At 37.1% G+C, this 17,519-nt stretch overlaps 4 protein-coding genes across 5 annotated transcripts in view; all 4 read right to left on the bottom strand.

Annotated features, from left to right (window-relative positions):
- LOC148583017 (uncharacterized) overlaps positions 1-725 on the bottom strand; it is a 1,040-nt gene extending 315 nt beyond the window's left edge. Inside the window, exons 1-2 of the mRNA XM_088511779.1 lie at positions 706-725; positions 1-271 (exon numbers count right to left, since the gene is read on the bottom strand). The exon at positions 1-271 is cut by the window's left edge and continues 315 nt beyond it. Of these exons, the coding sequence (XP_088367905.1) occupies positions 1-271; positions 706-725 (291 nt within the window). The remainder of the gene's footprint in view (positions 272-705) is intronic.
- A 1-nt stretch (position 726) lies between these two features.
- LOC132165677 (MAP kinase kinase kinase, putative (DUF1644)) lies at positions 727-4,562 on the bottom strand. Of its 2 annotated transcripts, none has more exons than XM_059576336.2 (3): positions 4,422-4,562; positions 1,150-2,213; positions 727-1,042 (listed from the first exon to the last, which is right to left on the bottom strand). In XM_059576336.2, exon 2 carries the CDS (start codon positions 2,203-2,205, stop codon positions 1,192-1,194), a length of 1,014 nt encoding a protein of 337 aa, XP_059432319.2. In that variant the 5' UTR covers positions 2,206-2,213; positions 4,422-4,562; the 3' UTR covers positions 727-1,042; positions 1,150-1,191. The 2 variants fall into 2 exon arrangements, with proteins under 2 accessions (XP_059432319.2, XP_088368021.1); XM_088511895.1 differs by lacking the exon at positions 4,422-4,562 and adding an exon at positions 2,601-3,845.
- Positions 4,563-6,788: 2,226 nt separating this feature from the next.
- On the bottom strand, positions 6,789-10,940 carry LOC132165163 (uncharacterized). Its single transcript, XM_059575656.2, has 8 exons — positions 9,690-10,940; positions 9,496-9,561; positions 9,247-9,399; positions 8,564-8,727; positions 7,888-8,035; positions 7,597-7,716; positions 7,416-7,503; positions 6,789-7,193 (listed from the first exon to the last, which is right to left on the bottom strand). Exons 1-8 carry the CDS (start codon positions 10,938-10,940, stop codon positions 7,027-7,029), a joined length of 2,157 nt encoding a protein of 718 aa, XP_059431639.2. The 3' UTR covers positions 6,789-7,026.
- A 4,028-nt stretch (positions 10,941-14,968) lies between these two features.
- Positions 14,969-17,239, bottom strand: LOC148583016 (plastid transcriptionally active protein). Its single transcript, XM_088511893.1, has 4 exons — positions 16,978-17,239; positions 16,737-16,885; positions 16,208-16,281; positions 14,969-15,384 (listed from the first exon to the last, which is right to left on the bottom strand). The coding sequence occupies exons 1-3, from the start codon at positions 17,101-17,103 to the stop codon at positions 16,239-16,241; spliced, it is 318 nt and encodes a 105-aa protein (XP_088368019.1). The 5' UTR covers positions 17,104-17,239; the 3' UTR covers positions 14,969-15,384; positions 16,208-16,238.
- Between the last annotated feature and the right edge of the window lie 280 nt (positions 17,240-17,519).

The raw sequence follows: 17,519 nt of genomic DNA, 5'->3' as shown, positions 1-17,519 counted from the left end.
TACCATGGCCATAGTCTCCGCTGCGGCGGCATCCATCATACCTTCACTTACTTTACATTGGCCGGCCATAAAAGCTCCCTCATGGTCACGAACCACTACCCCCATGCCAATACGTCCACTTTTACGATTGAGTGCTGCGTCCCAATTCACTTTCAGGCGACCCCTCGGAGGTGTCTTCCACCTGACTTCCGCACTGGCCCTCTGACTCTGCTGCTCATTACTGTCTCCTTCTATAGCTTGCTCATATTCCAAAACTGCCTTTGTAGCCCTCCTGATCAATGTATTTGGGTGATCAAACTGTCCCCCATGGATCAGCTCATTTCTTCGAAACCAGATTTGTCGTGAGATGAATAAAATAGTTGTTTTTATTCTTCAGTTTGGTAAAACAATTATTTTATTCATCTCTTATCTATTCTCATTAATAACTATTCAATTTCCTAAACAACTATTTCATTATCTCTTATCTATTCCCATTAATAATTATTCAATTTCCTAATAGAATACACATTCTGCAAACCAAATAAGGCCTAATTAATATGACAATGTCTTTAAATCAAACATTGTTAGTCGCTTAAAAAAAAAAAAAAAAGGCGCGGCATTAGTTCGAGCAAATAAGATGGCATCAAAATCAAAGGCAAGGTCTTTAATAGGTCGAGCTCCGAGTCCAATCAATAGTAATTTTTAGAGAATTTAAGTTTGACGCACCAAACGACCAACACGAGCATGGATGATAACACGTGAACACTGCTGCCTGAGTAATGGGACCTTACACCTTAGCAACAGCCCAAGTAGCAATTCTTTGAAAGCAACAATTAACAAATTTATTACAAGCTTGATAGTTCAAAGGGGAGCTTTGATATAACGGCAGCAGAAATACGGCAAAATGAAAGAAAGCTGCTAGAGAAAGAAATATGATTTAATTAAAAGCTTCTCTATAAATTACAATTTGTCCACTTTTTAACCCACACCCCCAGCAGCAACTTCAATCAAAACTGTCCCACGAACAGTAGAACAGATTCTGATGCACTTCCCTTCGGTCTACCTGAAGCATACAACACAAGCAGTTAAGACATTAAGTTTGCAATATCAATAAGGAAATTAATTGGCAGCAGCGGTACACAAAACTAAAGCAATGCTTTTGAAACTAACCTTGAGACAAAGACAATCAAACAGATCCCACTAGTTATGCAATCATTGTTGATCTGGGGTTGTCCTCCGCCGCAACCGGCGCCTCCAAGGACCTGAGCCACCATCTGAAGAGTCATTGTCCTCATCTCTGGAAGAAGATCCAGTTTCACCATCATAGCTCTCCCCCCAAAGTCGGGTGGATCTCCTTCTAATGCTCAGCTGTGCTCTAGTTCTCGAGCTACCAGACCAGCTGCCACTTCTTGGACTAGATCCTGGTCGAAAAACTCTAATGAGAAAGAATACAGTCAGCCAACCCCCATCGTCAATGGGTAAAATGTTGTCGTCACCCCTGTCCTCTCCAAATGAAGATTGGAGTGTGCTAAGTAAGTCTCCAAGGTCCCTCTGTCGCTCCAACCTCCTCCAATTACGCTGTCGCTCTGGGTCAGCCTCTGACGGGCGCACAAGGGGATGCTCAAGCCTAGCATGCTTCCTGAGATCCGTATAGGTGCCGCTGAAACTACATGTCTCACAGGAGCAGCTTCTTGATTTTGCATTCATGAAATGACGAGCAGGCTCCACAACAATCCAATCTTTGATCTGTCCACGGCAGAGGGGGCAGAACAACTTCTGCTGCTCCTGATTCTCACAAGACCCGGGGAGCAAAGTGGGGTGCGCTTCCTCACTTATTTCTTCTTGCACCTCAGTAACTGTTGATTCTGAAGTCTCATTAGAAGACAAGCGTGTGGTTGAAAGTTGAGTGTCATCTTGGCCTGGCGTTGTTGATGAAGCTTCTGCAATTGACTTTCGGAACTGGTCAAGACAATTTGAGTGGCGATAACTTGTGTCACACATGTATGGGCGGCATCCCTTTTCATGAGATGAACAGATTAGTAGAACTGCATTGTGAGGATGTTCCATGCAGACAGGGCACCTAGCTTCTTCCCATTCGTTTAAATTTTCCTTGGTTTCTAATGGAATTTTCGGTGAGGATCGTCTTGCACGACTAGAGCTGCATGAAAATGGAGATGGCCAGTACCTATCATGAGAAACAGAACGATCCCTTCTCTCCTTTGGCATGTTGAAAGCTATCAAAAGAACCAACTAGAATTATGACACCTCCCAAAAAACAGCAGACTGATTGAAAACTATAAAAATGACATCAAAATAATTAACTATACTACTTGGAATGAAAAATGTTTAGTGCTGTGCAGGCATAGGTAAAAGTACCAAATAAACATAACTCACCCTAAATAACACATAATACAAACAACTTTACACATAAGTACATGACAAGTTTGCAAAATTGCACAGGTCCAAGAAATAGAAATAACCAGAAAAAGTATTAATAAGAACAAGAAAGTATATAAACCTCCCAGATATATCAGCAATATTTTGATATGCATGCATTATCAGATACTACCACCCTCCCAGATATCATGCATTGATACAAAGAAACCATCGTTTATGCTTGCCTTAAAGAACATAGATCACAGGATGAGAGGCCATCACACTACAGTAGCGCAATGTAAATCCTTTGTGCAACAATTTGCCTTATGCAAGGAGAAGTGTGGTGAGCCGACTTGCATACTAGAAGTGCAGTTGCATAACTTAGTTACCCACATCCAATACAATCTGCTGTTGAAAAAGGAGTACAGCCATAAGCGTGGTGAGCCGACTTGCATTCTAGGAGTGCAGTTGCATAACTTAGTTACCCACATCCAATACAATCTGCTGTTGAAAAAGGAGTACAGCCATAATTTGCATTGCAACATAAACATATGACGGTAACTGAGTGCCATTGTTTCAAACAGTATGTTGGACTTAAATTTGCTCTTGATCAGTAGCATTTTCTGAATAATGAGTCACATGACCATTTACAGAAAATTCCATTCTCCAATTTCAATCTTCTATCTCAATTAATTCATTTCAACAACACAAGGTAGATAGAACAATAAAAGGTAAGCCTCAAAATAAGACTACTCAACTCAACAAGCTTTTATTTCCAACTTGAGATTGGCCAAGCAATTTTACTTTTTTAGCCATTTTAAGCTCTGTATAAATCCACATTCCTTGCTACATCATTGCCATCACCTGGATCCTCCTGGACCTTCTACCTCACTAAACCCACGGTAACCTCTTTGGGTTGTTGCAATACTGATATTTGGGAACTCTTGAGGTACTAAATATGATTCTTTTTTTCCAGTTCTATCTTCACTTGTAGCCAAATAACATCCTCTTGGAAAGCTTATCTGACTAAAATTCCATGGGCGAGAAACCTTCATAACTCATATATGAGCATAGTTTGCAAAGAAATATGTGACAATTAAAAGCACCCTTTCTATTTGCCAATAGATAGAACTACAATCCTGCACTTTGCAGCTCTCTAGAGAAGAGACGTACTAATGAGAGAGAGAGAAAGAGAGAGAGAACAAAACAAAGGTGGAAAAATCGCTCCCAAACATAAAGACGCTGTTTCTGCAAAATACGATATTCAGCATTTGCAGAAATCCGCAAACTTAACGAGTTCTTGCCTTGGGAGAGTAAATATTACCATGAATCTAAATTAATTCAACCCAAAACACATACACAATCTAAACATCTAAAAGTTTCATAATTTGAATAAAATACATCACTATTGGCATCAGAAACATATGCTCTCAGTTGCATAACCAGCAGAGCCGTAACCTGTTTCGAATAAAATCTTTACATTTTTTTGTTTAGCAAATGTTTGAAACTGTTTTTTTTTTTTTTTTTTTTTTGCATTTTAGCAAGCAGAGGAAGGACTCGGATGTATACATAATCTAAGATGCAGACCTTGCGAAACAGCTATTTCTGCTATTAATCAAAACCACCCAATCGTTCACAACAAATTGAAAAATATGGGGGAAAAACTATTATTAACAACAACAAAAAAAACCACCAAGCATTAAGCAAAGAATCCACTATCATTTCCACAAATTGAACCCATACAAAGCAAGCAAAACAAAATTCCCAACAAACTCATGTCCAAAAAACCATTCCCTCACTCTCTCAGCTGAACAACTAGTTCAAACCCCAAATTATTTTCAAAAAAATCCCCAAACCACGAAAACCTAATCGGTACAAAGTTGAAAAAAAAAAAATTGAATCAAACTACACCACCCACCCCACACACACACACACACACCAAAAAAAAAGAAGAGCCTCGATCCGTACAAACAACCAGCCCCAAGATGCACAACAAGGGCTCGCAGATCCGACTACAATAGTACCCCCGAAAGGATCAAAAATCAGAGATCGTAAAGGGGATTTACCAGAAGTCAGAGAAGCCGATTGAAGAATTAAATCTTCTCGGATTCTCTAGAAACAAACACTTCCTGATCCGATTCGATTCGATTCGGTGACGAACCCTAAGAAAGAGAGGAGGGGAGGGGGTGGGGGGATGACAAACGCTAATTACGGCCAACGTATATAAAGGTCTGAGCTGACGTGGAGGAAATGGGTTCGCTAATATTTGTTTTGAAGTTTGAACGATTATTATTTCAAGTCGGCGCCGTTTTGTTATATTTGAAGGGTGTGTATGACCGTGAGATATGCTTGGATTGGAGCGTGGTGATGACGCTCCCCGGATTATGTTTGTATTTAGCTGTTGTGGGTCCCTATATTTTCTCCAACTCCTACTTTTTCAAAAATCAACAAATTCCTGGACGTTATAATTGATTTGCAATAAAATTTCCCAAACATTCATTCAACAAATTCCTGAGGTTAATTAATTGGTGTGTAATATAATTTCTCAAACATTCTTGACTTGAGGAAATTACTGAGATTTTAAGGGTTTGACCATAGTTTCAACAACATATAAGAATACTTCAAAAAAAAAAAGAAAAAGAAAAAAGAAATGGAAATCAATTCCATAACAAGACACTTGAAAAGATTGGATAAAGAAATGGATCGTCTTATTGCACATAATGTCTTTCCTTGATAGTTGCCTTAGTTGTACAAAGATGTTCTGCTAATGCTCTAACCATGTGTATTAAAAGGAAAAATAAGGGGTGAAGAACTGCCCCATTGCCACCCTCCACCCCTTCATAGCGGAGCATTTATCAATGATAGTAGCCTTGTGAGGGTGGGCTGCCTAGGGACAGGTTAAGGCAAGGCCCGCTAAGCTTGCTTCTCATAAGATCGGGGAAGCAAAATGTGATTCCATCCCTATCGAGCGAGGGCAATGGGTGTGGCTCCAACCCGCCGCGCCTTTGTGGGGGTGACTCTCCACTCCCGGATTTCATTCTCGCATACCTTTGCAGGAATGGTTTTACCATCAAATAAGTTATTCTCGCACCTCTAAGAGGGTAGCTCCACTCCCAAAGACGTTGGTGGGAGTGGAGAGCCACCCCTACCGCCCCTTTTGTAGGCTTTCCCACCTTTTGCAAGGGTGGGGTGGCAATAAGGTAGAGTTCCATCCCTCGTTTTCTTTTTTCTTGTTTCTTTTTTTTTTTTTTTTCATTTTAATACACGTGGCAATGGCATGAATAAGTTGCTTATGTCATGGTAATGAGGACACATTGCTTATGTGTCATAGATGGGAACAATTTGTTTTAAAGACATTAAGGCCTTGTTTGGTTCGCAGATTATCTAATCCATTGAAAAATGATTAGCTACTACTGAAAATAAAAGAGTGGAATAAATTAACTATTCATATTCTTTTGTTTGGTTGTAACGCTGGAATAAACTAGCTAAACCTATTCTTTCGTTTGATACAATGCAATATGTTGGTGAATGGAATCGTATTGTGAACGTATTTCGTAAAATACCCTTATAATACAAATACAATTTATATTATTGACTTTTTTTTAAAAAAAAAAAAAAAAAACATAAGCAACTATACAAAATCAAACTCAATCTTGAATTCTAATGTCAATCAAACTCAATCAAGAAAAATAAACGGTACAGAAATTTTTTAAAAAAAAAACAGTGAGACAGATAAACAAAATCAAAGAGAAACGTTATAGAGAATCAAAAGAAATCAAAGAAAAAAAAAAAAAAACTGAGAAACGGTACAGAAAAAGAGGTGGAGTCTGTGGAGAAACAAAATCAAGAAAAATAAACGGTATATATATATATATATATATATATATATATATATATATAAGAGACGGAGAAACAGAATCAAATAAACGTTGCAGAGAATCAAAAGAAATAATTAAAAAATAAAAAAAGAATAAAAAAATTTAAAAATAAAATATAAAAAAAAAAAAGAGAAGAAAAAAAAAATCCAAGAAGCAGAAAGAAAACAAAATAACCAAGAAAAGAGAGATCGGAGAGAAGAGAAGGGGAGAGAGATACCTTGCGCAGAAAAGAGAGATTGCTGCAGTTTGCATTGAGAGAGTTGCTTTGAGAGATAGAGATGGTGAGAGCCTTGTGGGTGTGAGAATGGTAGGTTTTTTTTGGCAATTTTACACGTTAATTTTGTGAGAATGGTAGGTTTTTTTTGGCAATTTTACACGTTAATTTTGATCCCACAGTAATGAATTAGCTAAGCCATTACTGTGTGTATGAGATTAGTAGTCTCATGAGAATAGACTATTCCCAAGAATAGAGAGTTACCAAACAAATGACTAATTATATCTAATGTTACCTAGTCCAATCCAAGGGTCTAATTCGCGAACCAAACGGGCCTAAAAGCCTTGACAAAAAAGATTAAAAGCTTCTTCAAGGTGATGAGAGTCTGCCTATATATACACTGCTATATTACATAGGTGACTGCAAAAAAAAAAAAAATAGCACCTGGCTTGAGCTACCCCCAACCAAGGGGTCTCATCAGATCAACATGACTTGGGACGGCAACATTTAACCAAGTCTCAGCATGCCCTGTTCCTGATGCTCCTAGAATATTTACAGAGACGCTCAACCTCATTGTTTTCACTTGATGTTTAGGGTGGCCGACATGGTGCGTAGCTCCTTTGCAATCTCTGAGAAGGCTGGTCTGGAGTCGGGATCAGATGACCAGCACCTCTCCATCAATGATCTCCATGTTGGGTCGCACCAGCTTGGAATTTCAAGTCGCAGGTTGCCTTTAATTATACCAGCTGAAATTTAGCAACCAAATTTTCATCATTGTTTAATTAAAATGGAAGATAAGCAGTATATATATATATATAAAAACATGCACTTTGGATCAAATGTTGTAATTCTATATACATTCAAACAAAACATGTGCTGTAGTACCCAATCCTCAGTCAATGTATCATTAAGATGCAGAGTCATGGGATATATCCACTTTATATCAATATTTTCAAATTAAACCGCACCTATTATTTCTTTTGATCGCAAATTAACATAGGGTTCCTCCCCAGTCAAGAGTTCCCACATTACTATTCCAAACGAGTAGACATCAACCTACAAGAGTTGAAAACACATTTCACAACCAAAGTGATTGGCAACAGATATAAAATTAAACATATTTTGACAATCTAAAATGAGCATTCTTACCTTTTCAGTAACCATGTCCTTACTATTCAAGAGTTCTGGAGCCATCCATGGTATGGTTCCTCTTATTCCACCAGAGACAAGCGTCTTCTGTTTAATTTTCGATAAACCCAGATCACCAATCTGAAAGAATGATGGTAAAATTTTCAAACTTGTTCAATTGAAAAGAATAAAAAATTGTGAAAAGAAGACATTGATGAGACCAACTATAGACTGTTTTTGTAACAAAAAAGAAAGGCAGACCAGATAAGAGATTCTAATAAAAAACAGCAAGATTCTTGTCAAGTAGATTACCTTGCACACTGGTCGATGAGGGTCTCTCATGTTCACAAGTAAGTTGTGTGATTTCAAATCAAAGTGGACAATGTTCTTCCCATGTAGATATTCCATGCCAAAGGCTGCATCCATTGCTATAATAATCCTCTTCCTACGATCAATCGTCCTGCTAGTTCAGAAATGGAAAACTTTAGAGAAAACTCGTTCCTATAATAGTATCCAACAATTGCCAGTCCAGAAGACTGATAGGAAAAAAATGATGAACTGAGATGAAGCAGGAACACGATCAGAGGATGCACCACAATTTCTTGGAATAAAACTATATAAGCAAGCCTTAGATGAACTACCAACACTGTGAAAATATTGCTGAAGATATCTACTTTTCCAGCGAATTATCATGTATCACCATATAAACCAAATCTAGGATTCTCAACATTCTGGAATAATTTTACATCTTATGTCGGTCCAAAGACTCGCACAAAATTATAATCCATGAATGTCCATTTTCAGATACACAGATATAGAAGACAATGTCAGTTTAACATCCATTTAATGTGGAACACATAAAAGGAAGAAGTAGCAAGAGTGTCCTACATTGATATGTGAAAACAAACCATCAAACACCTTTTTGAACTAAAAAGTCAAATTGAATGTTTTGTAGAATATATTATAAAAACAAGATAAGGTGCCATACCGATCCTTTGTTCTCAACACTTGTTTCAGGGAGCCATTGACCATGTACTCTGTTACTGCTGCCAAATTTGTCACAGGTCCATCCGTAACTACACCATAAAATGCCACAATATTTGGGTGGTTAAGCTCACCTAGTACGTGGGCTTCCTTCCAAAAGTCTGTGACCTGCAAGGGAGTAGATAGAAACATTGAAGTTTAGATAATATGCAGGAATTCATTCCTCAACTATAGTTTGATAATAACCTAGAGGCATTTTCCTCTTCCAACTCTAGCTCTTTCTTCCCCGACAAGCATCAGCTTTCAGATTTCACTATCACCATCATATGCACATCAGTTTCTTCTCTTTAGATTTTTTAACAGATTTCAAGAGAGGGACCACCAAATTTATGTTAACTACTGAGGAAAGAAAAACAAGGAATACGAGTTGAAAGCTTCAAGATTAAGAGGGCAGTACATGGATGTGACATGTCCAAATCAACAGCTCAAAAACAAAATCGTCTCAAAGATCAAACCACTCAGGTGAAACTGATATTTGTCTTGTATGGATTACAATAAACAAGTGACTTCATGCTGAGCCCAAGTACTTAACCAAACCAAATTAGATAAGTATTTCATTCGAGAAATGAATCAGATAACAGAATAAATTCAACATAGGAAATGTGGGGTGAAAATATGAGTAACTACCAATCGGTCCTCCCCCAATGAGTCTCCAGTGAAGCAACTTGGCTTGATCCTTTTAATGGCAACATCAGATCCCTTCCATTTTCCATAGTAAACAGTTCCATACATGCCCGAACCAATCTCCTTTATATATTCAAGGTCAGTATTTTTGATAGTCTGCATAACAAAGCAGAAGGAAGCATTTTTGTGTCATATTTAATTCAACCTCTACCAAGTTAAAAGACATAAACATGTATATGTTTGACAGATTACCTGCAGCTCTCTAGTGGATAGATGAGTGTAACATGCAGCCAGGTTGATAGGGATTCCACCAATTATCTAAGAAACTAGAAAATCATTAGTAGGTCAAAGGCATTATTAGCCAATGAAGCTAGCTAGCACATATTTGTTCTTCATCTTTCTAAAATCTTCCAGTAAAAAGGAACAAAATGAGTCTTAGTTAATACCGTGTCATCAATGCTTAAACCAGATGGGGGGTCTTGTTGAATCTCTTTTTCATTGACATGATCTTTTTCATCGGCAACATTGCTGGTTGCAGGGGAAGAAAGCATAGGCGTTCCTACTTCTTTGGATGAAGATAATGAAAGGTTATGCAAGGAAAAATCCACCGAAGTTGAAACTCCACCCTGTAAGTCATCAGCGCCATTACTGCCTGCTTCCTCATCTGACAGCTCACTATTGCATCCCAATTCTGTTTTTGAGATGGTAATTTCCTTCTGGAGCTGCAAATTTACGGGTACATAAAAATTCCCATGTAGGGCCTGATATGGAATTTTGCTAGAATTGGGATGACAAACTCTCATACACTGGCCCTGCTTTGAAATGTTCGAATTTGGCCGGAGCCCATGACAGAATTTCCCCACCAGAACCCTTTCGCCCAATCTAAAAGTCCGATGGCTCCCTATCTCAACTGGGTTGTTCCGATAGTTAAGTGCATGGTAGGAGATAATCTGCTGATTTCTGGCATCATTTACACCAACTCTATGGCTGCGGATGCCACAATATAAGCCACCCCAAACCCCTTCACCATGCGAATATCTCTGCGGATGATCATTATAGGAATGAAAATTTCCATCACATGGCATAATGTTCTCCCTGTTCAATCTAACACAACAAGCAGATTGTTTCGCCAAAAACTGTTGCTTCAACACAAATTTCCTAAGCGAATCATCCCCATATTTTACACCCTTCACACAAGCAACACTATTTTTGGTACAAAAAGGGTAATTTTCCACACAATTCACAACCAAATTACCACCCATTTGAACAAAGGCATTGACATTATCGCTGGCGGCACAAACGAAGAGCCAGAGCCTGGCGTGCTTACCGAAAAGCTCGAGCTCGTCGTACTCGTCGATCATGCAGCGAACGTCGTCGTCGGAGGCGACGGAGACGAGGAGAGTAGAGTAGCCCTCGGACGCGCGGTGGGAAAGCTGGTATTTGAGAGAGAAGGAAGGAGGGCGCGTGGCGGGGAAAAGATCCGAAATCTTGGACCGGAGCTTGGATAGCCCGATGGACCGGTCGACGGAGATGATTCGGGCCTCTCCGCCCACGTACTTCAGCTCTCCCGAGGGAGGTATTGGCCGGAACGAACCGTTGAAGCTGCACACAAGCTTCACCTTCTCGGAGGCCCGGCCACTGCCACCGCTTGGCCTCCTCCGCCGATACAGAGCACATGGTTCTTTCATGATGCACATGATACACTCTCAGAGAGCGTCTGATATATATATAGATGAGGAGGGAGTTTATAGTTGAGTGGGAGACTGGCGGGGTTGGGAATTTGGGCTTCATGTTTCGTGCAAATTGCGAATTTGCCATCCGCCTCGTGTGTTTTTCATTTCTGATTGGAGAGAGATACACCAGGCTGCCATTGGAGTTTGTTGTAATTGCAATACTGCCATCCTCTGCGGTGGGCATCCTGATTTGATTTCAGTTGGGATTCCAGTTGACGCGGGATTCTTGTGATTTGTGTCCTTCTTCCGGAGGGAACCTCTTTCGTTGGCGAGACTTGGTTAGGATTATATTTTTTAATAATAAATATTACCACGTCACTAAATTGTAAATTTTAAAATGCTATAAAATATAGAGAAACGCTAAAATGCAATAAAAAGATTATTTTTTATTCATAAAAGTCTTAAGTGGTAAAAGTTCACAGGCCCCAATCATGAAATTTTTTATTGGAGTACATTACAAATTTTTAAACATTGGAAGTCAAATTACAAATAGGATGAAACTTTGGAAGATTACAGTATAATTTTCACTATATGTAAATAATTAATAATGATTCACGTGTGTGGATATGTGTTTTAGGTCATGGGAGGCAAATTTATTTATTTATTTATTTTTATTTTTTATTGATAAAGGAGGCAATTTATTTACGTGTGAAACATTTTTCTACTGGAATTATCAAGTATAATTAAAATTGGCTAATTTCATTATTAATCTAATGTGTATATCTTATCAATATTTGAGGAAATGAGTTTCAATCTTCTAAATAGTCCGGTTCTCGTGGATTTTCATTTATTATTTAAAATTTGTGTATGGATTGAATTCCAATTAAGTTATATGTAGTCAGAGTTGAATTTTTTCTAGTTTTTTTCCTTTTCTTTTTTTGGTTTGAAAGATAAAGTCCTATCAATTAGAATAAAATTTTATGCTGTTCTTAGAGAAGTGTTAGAGAGCTAAACAAATAAATTCAAAAAAAAATTTAAACAGACGTAGTAAACCGTGAGTGATAAACAAGGGAGAGAGAATTGTATTTTTTTTTTTAATTTAAAAACCCTTACCACGTTAGTTTGAAACTTTTTTTAAGTTCATTTGTTTGGCTCTCTAGCACTTCTCTTGTTTTTAAAATTTTTGTGTGGTTTATGGCATTAGAAAAATAAATGAAAAATTGGATTCTATCCGTCTTAGTTTAAAATTTCATATATATCATCTTCTACTTTAAATTAACAAAACTAAAGAGGGATTAAAAAAAAAAAAAAAATCACTTCTCATTAGGTTATTTTTCTACTTTTTAATGATTCGTAAGACTATGTATTTGATACTTATGTGAATTGACATGATAACTATTAAAAAATTAAGGAATAAATTTAAAATTGGTTCATGTGGTTGGCTTAAATTACAAATCACTCCATGTTGTATAAAAAATAATTTATAGGTCCCTGTAGTTGCCCTAAATTACAAATCACTCCATGTGGTATAAAAAATAATTGATAAGTCTTCAGGGTAGGCTAAAATAACAGTTTACTTCCTAAAATCAATTTTTATTAAATAACTGAACAAAATCCGTTACTTTGTCACGTCATACTACTACAATAAATTAACCTAATCTTTTTTATCCCTAAAATTTTACTCAGTGCGTAACCCTCACTCATTTTCATCATTCTCACCATGATTTGTAATAATTTTTGCAAGAATTTGATGGTTACATTTTGTGAAGTGGCTGAGGAAGATGAAGATGAGGAAATATTATGCACGGGGTAAAATTTTGGGGATATAAGATATTAGGTTAATTTACTGTAACAGTATGACAAAGAGTGAGGGCTGATATGTAAATATGTAATCTTAGTTGACGTCGTAAAATGATGTGAAAAATCCTAATTGTGATTTTTGAAAGTCAGAAATTAATAATAACGCGTGTCGCGTTTTTATTGGGTGTGACGTGACAAAGTGACAGATTTTGTTAATTATTTAACGGAAATTGATTTCATGAAGTAAAATACTATTTGGACATACTTTTAGGACCTATAAATTCTTTTTTATACCACAATGATTGATTTGTAATTTAGGCCAACTATAGAGACTTATAAATTATTTTTTATACCATATGGAGTGATTTGTAATTTAGGCCAACCACAATGACCAATTTTACATTTATCCCAAAAATTAAATTTGTTTGTTAATTTTTTTTGTTTACTTTTTTTTTACCCATATCATGCCCTCATAATATATATATATGAACATTTGACAATTTGTATATATATATTCTGAACATTTGACAATTAGTATCCAAGGGTTACTACCACAAGGGTGATGGTCTTGCGGCATTCGTAGAAGGATAGAAATTTCTTCTAAACTAATTTCAATGAAATATCTTTTAACTTATTTAAAAAAGTGCCAAGTATTTATAAATATTTAAAACGCACATTAAATTCTTAAGGTCATTAATAGCAGTTTACTAACTTAGACTAACGTTTTAAATGTTTATAGACACTTGACACTATTTTAAATGGGTTGGAGGATATTTTCTCTGAATTGATTTGGAAGCAATTTATGTCCTTCGTGGAAAGTTATAGAGTCAAATGCCAAAATAGAAAGCATTTGAAATTATTTTTATACCATCGAGTTGAGTGTTGATGAAAAATGCTAAACATCCAAAATTTTTGTTCCAAAAGTTTGTTCTCAAATGCTGTGTCACCATCTCATGAGTTGGTGACACATTTTCTAAAATAATAAATCTCATGAGATGATGACCAATTATTTGAAAACCAACTTTTGAAAAGAAAATTTAAGATATGTAACATTTCTGGGTGTTGATAGTATTTCTTAGTGGGACTGGATCAGCTACGGTTCAACCGACTTGAGCCCAGTGCTACTACTAGCTATGATCACGTTCACTTCGAATAATCACTCTGGCTGCGGCCTTCTATTTTTTTGCTTTTTACAAAAGAAAGTAATTGAAGCACATTAGTTACCGAATACATATTATTCGAGGGTTGGGCATGGGGGCATTTGAGATATAATTGAAGCAGATAAGGGCATATTACATGTGAAACAGTGAAAGGTAAGAACCCCTCCTTTCCACCTCGTTAACATTCCACGAACCTGTAGTATTCCAACGAGATAACCTCCCTTTTGTCCTTTTATCCAATTGGGAAACCTCCGCAAACATATGCGACTACCATATTAAGTAATTAATTAATTAATTACTTTTTTTAAAAAAAAAAATTTAATTAATATGCTTTCTTACTTCAACTCAGCACGTGTCCTACCTAGTCATAAAATAGAAAATGAAAGTAGAGAAGAGAGAAGTTTGGGAAAATAAAAGGGAAAGTATCAACGATTAAGAAGAAAAGAGAAAAGAGAAAAGAGAAAAGATACAATATTCTCTTTCTTTTACAAATATGACCAAAAAATAAAAAAAAAATAAAAAAAAAATCAGATTCTTGAAATATGACGAAGAAATATGTTTTTGGCAATTTAAATGGTTCTTCTTGTTGAAAAAAAAAAAAAAAAATTCTGAAAATGAGGGATGTTGCTGTAAGAATTGCTTGAGATTCTGGGTAGGGAATGGGAATAATATTTTCCTTTGGTTGAATTGGTGGCATCCAGATGGCATATTGTTTGAGAAATATGGCTATAGGGTGATATATGATGCTAGGACCAAGCTCTCTACTGTTATTCATGGGAGGGAATGGAATTGGGCAGCAGCTAGATCCGAGGCTCTTGTAAATATACAAAGTACAATTTCTCTTGTGAAGTTTGGTGAGGTGGATAAGGTTGTAGCAGCTATTAATGAACTTGGTGGTGAAACCAAGCTAAAATTGGAAAGAATGATCATGACTTAACCTTGTTCAGCTTTTCAAGCATAGAAACTCCCACTGGTTACAGTTGTATGCCTAAGACAAAATTGCAGATTGGAGAAAAAATGCCCACATCATTCAAGGGATTGCTCAAGGGCTTATTTCCCTGCATAAGTACTCCAAAATAAAGGTCATTCATAGAGATTTGAAACCACCAATATATTACTGGACAATAACATGGATCCTAGGATCTCTGATTTGGCATACGTGGCAAACATGTTCGGGGAGAAACAAATATTGAGTAGACACGAATTGAATTGTCGGGACATACTAAGTAAGCAACTTGATCATTTTTTAAAATGTGAACTGGCTGATATATACTATATGAAATGTCAAATGAATTCCATCTGTGTATTAATAACATTCTGGTGAAAGATGGAAAAAGTGGTTATATGTCACTTGAACATGCCATGGATGGTCTTTTTTCTGCGAAATCCGATGTTCTTGGCTTTGGAGTAAAATGACATTGTAATAGACCAACAATGACAGGTGATGTATATGCTTGGGAGTGAAATGACAACCTTTCCAGATCCTAAACAGCCAGCCTTTTCTACCACTGCAAGCAAGAATGACAATGATATCTCAGAAAATCCAGGACCTTGTTCGATTGATGATGTAGCAATTTCAAATTTACACGGCCAATAACATTCTAGGAGACAAGGACTTTATTCATTAAACACACTTCTTGATTAAGCTCATCATTCAATATTTTCCTTCAGCAAACATCACTTAGTTCATCATTTGCAGTTTGCAGTATAATAAAAATTCATTGCATCATTACAGAATTTTATGAATTATATCATGGCCATGATCATTAACATGATATGAGATCAAAAACCACATTACGACCTAGAAGCCTGATTGAACCAATCCAAATTATGCCATGTTCTAGATTAAGTAGAAACTTGCCTGCTTGTATCACTTCCACATACATCATAGTCTATGTTAGATAAAATAATAAAAACTACTCTCTAGAAACATTACTAAATGTTAATATAGCCAAATTTGATAACATCGTGTAAATAGACCTAGGAATGGAATAGCTATTCCGTTATTTGGATGTGCCACCATTATTGGGAATAAGAAATAACTAGGAATAATTATTCCCTTAAAATGAGGAAGAGTGATTCCTCTTAAAAAAAGGTAGGGAATAGCTATTCTCCCAAGAATGGAATAGCTCGACCATCCATGGGGAATTTCACGAATACTTCTTTTTGGGTGCCCGGAAAAAAAAAAAAAAAAAAAATTTCTCTAATTCATAATCAGTAAATGACTAACAGAAGTCAAGAAGTTAAGCATTGTGATTGATGAAGGAAGTAGCTTAAATGCAATTGAACGTAACACTATATAAGGTCCACTACACAGAAAATACAACTCACTTGCAAAGTTCAATACCGCCTCTTAAGCAAGTCAATCGAAGCCCTTCCCTAGGCAATTAAGACAACGTTGTACCCTGAGATGCGAAAACATGAAAAAAAAAAAAAAAAACACATCATTATCGCATAATAGGAAAAACTCAAAAACCAAACTCTTTCTCAAAACATGGTTATTGAATCAATAGTCATAGAGGTTTTGTGCTCGAATATCATGCCTAGTAAGCGGTGTTCCAAAAAGCAGATTGGAGCTTTTAATTGTTTCAATTTGCCAGCCAAAACACAAACTTTTCGTTAAATACCACTCAATATACCACCCATTGTGCTTGTTTCCATAACTCTTCGTTTGGTTACTGAGAAAACTGTCGAACACAACCAAAGGGTTAAACATCCAAATTCATATAAAGGAACAGAAAGGAACCTGTTTTCCCAGTAACCAAACGGAGCACAAACGAATTGTAGACCAAGCACCTAAAATGAGCTCCAGAAATATTGAGAAATTACTAAAAGAATAAAAGAACAATCATAGAGCAACCTGTTTCCATCGCAAGTAGGGCAAAGGCAGGGGTTGATGGCAACTGGGTCGTACAAAGGCGACCAATATATGGTGGCATTTCCTTTGCACAGTTTGCACATAACAAACCCTTTCCCCCTGCAAAGCGCACAAGGCGGCGCCACCTTTCTCTGCACCAAAACCACACCAAAGAAAATCGGACTCCCAAAAGAGGAAACAAAAAAGTGATGGAGCCAAAGAGGGTTTGGCTTTTGAGTTTTACCCGTTTCGCTTCGTTGGTGAAACGAAGCACCCTGATGGTGGCAGAGGAAGCGAGATTCAAAGTAAGTAGCCCGCCAAGGATGAGAGCGGCACCAGTGCCCAACGTGCGCAGTTGCTTTGGTATCATCTTTCGTGTATCTTGAGTTTTGGTGCAGGCAACGTCTCAAACAGTTGGAGTGCGTGCGATAGAAAGCTTAGAGCAAAGGGCTCCGTAGGAAACTAATCTCAACGTGTGCCTTTCGCTTCCCGCGTGGCCGCGCCAGGATTTTATGTGTTTTTTTTTTAAGGTATATCGCACTTATCCGACCAGTTTGAATTGTGTTGAATCCAAAAATACCAAATTATGCACTGCACTTTAGTTACCTTTTTATTTACCGGATTGATTTGATATCCCATCAACGGGCCTTTTATTCAAAATGAATCGATATATTAGTCTAATAGGCTCTGTTTGCGAACGGAACGGGCCAGCACTGTAGCTGGAACGGTACTGTTCCAGCTACAGTGCTGGCACTGTATACTCAGTGTTTCAGACAAAAAAAACGG

Source organism: Corylus avellana, chromosome 11 (assembly GCF_965113065.1).
Source record: "Corylus avellana chromosome 11, dhCorAvel1.hap1.2, whole genome shotgun sequence".
In the NCBI taxonomy this organism is placed as follows: domain Eukaryota; kingdom Viridiplantae; phylum Streptophyta; class Magnoliopsida; order Fagales; family Betulaceae; genus Corylus; species Corylus avellana.
The sequence above is the reverse complement of the archived record's forward strand: the minus strand, read 5'-3'. Positions and strand labels throughout refer to the sequence as shown.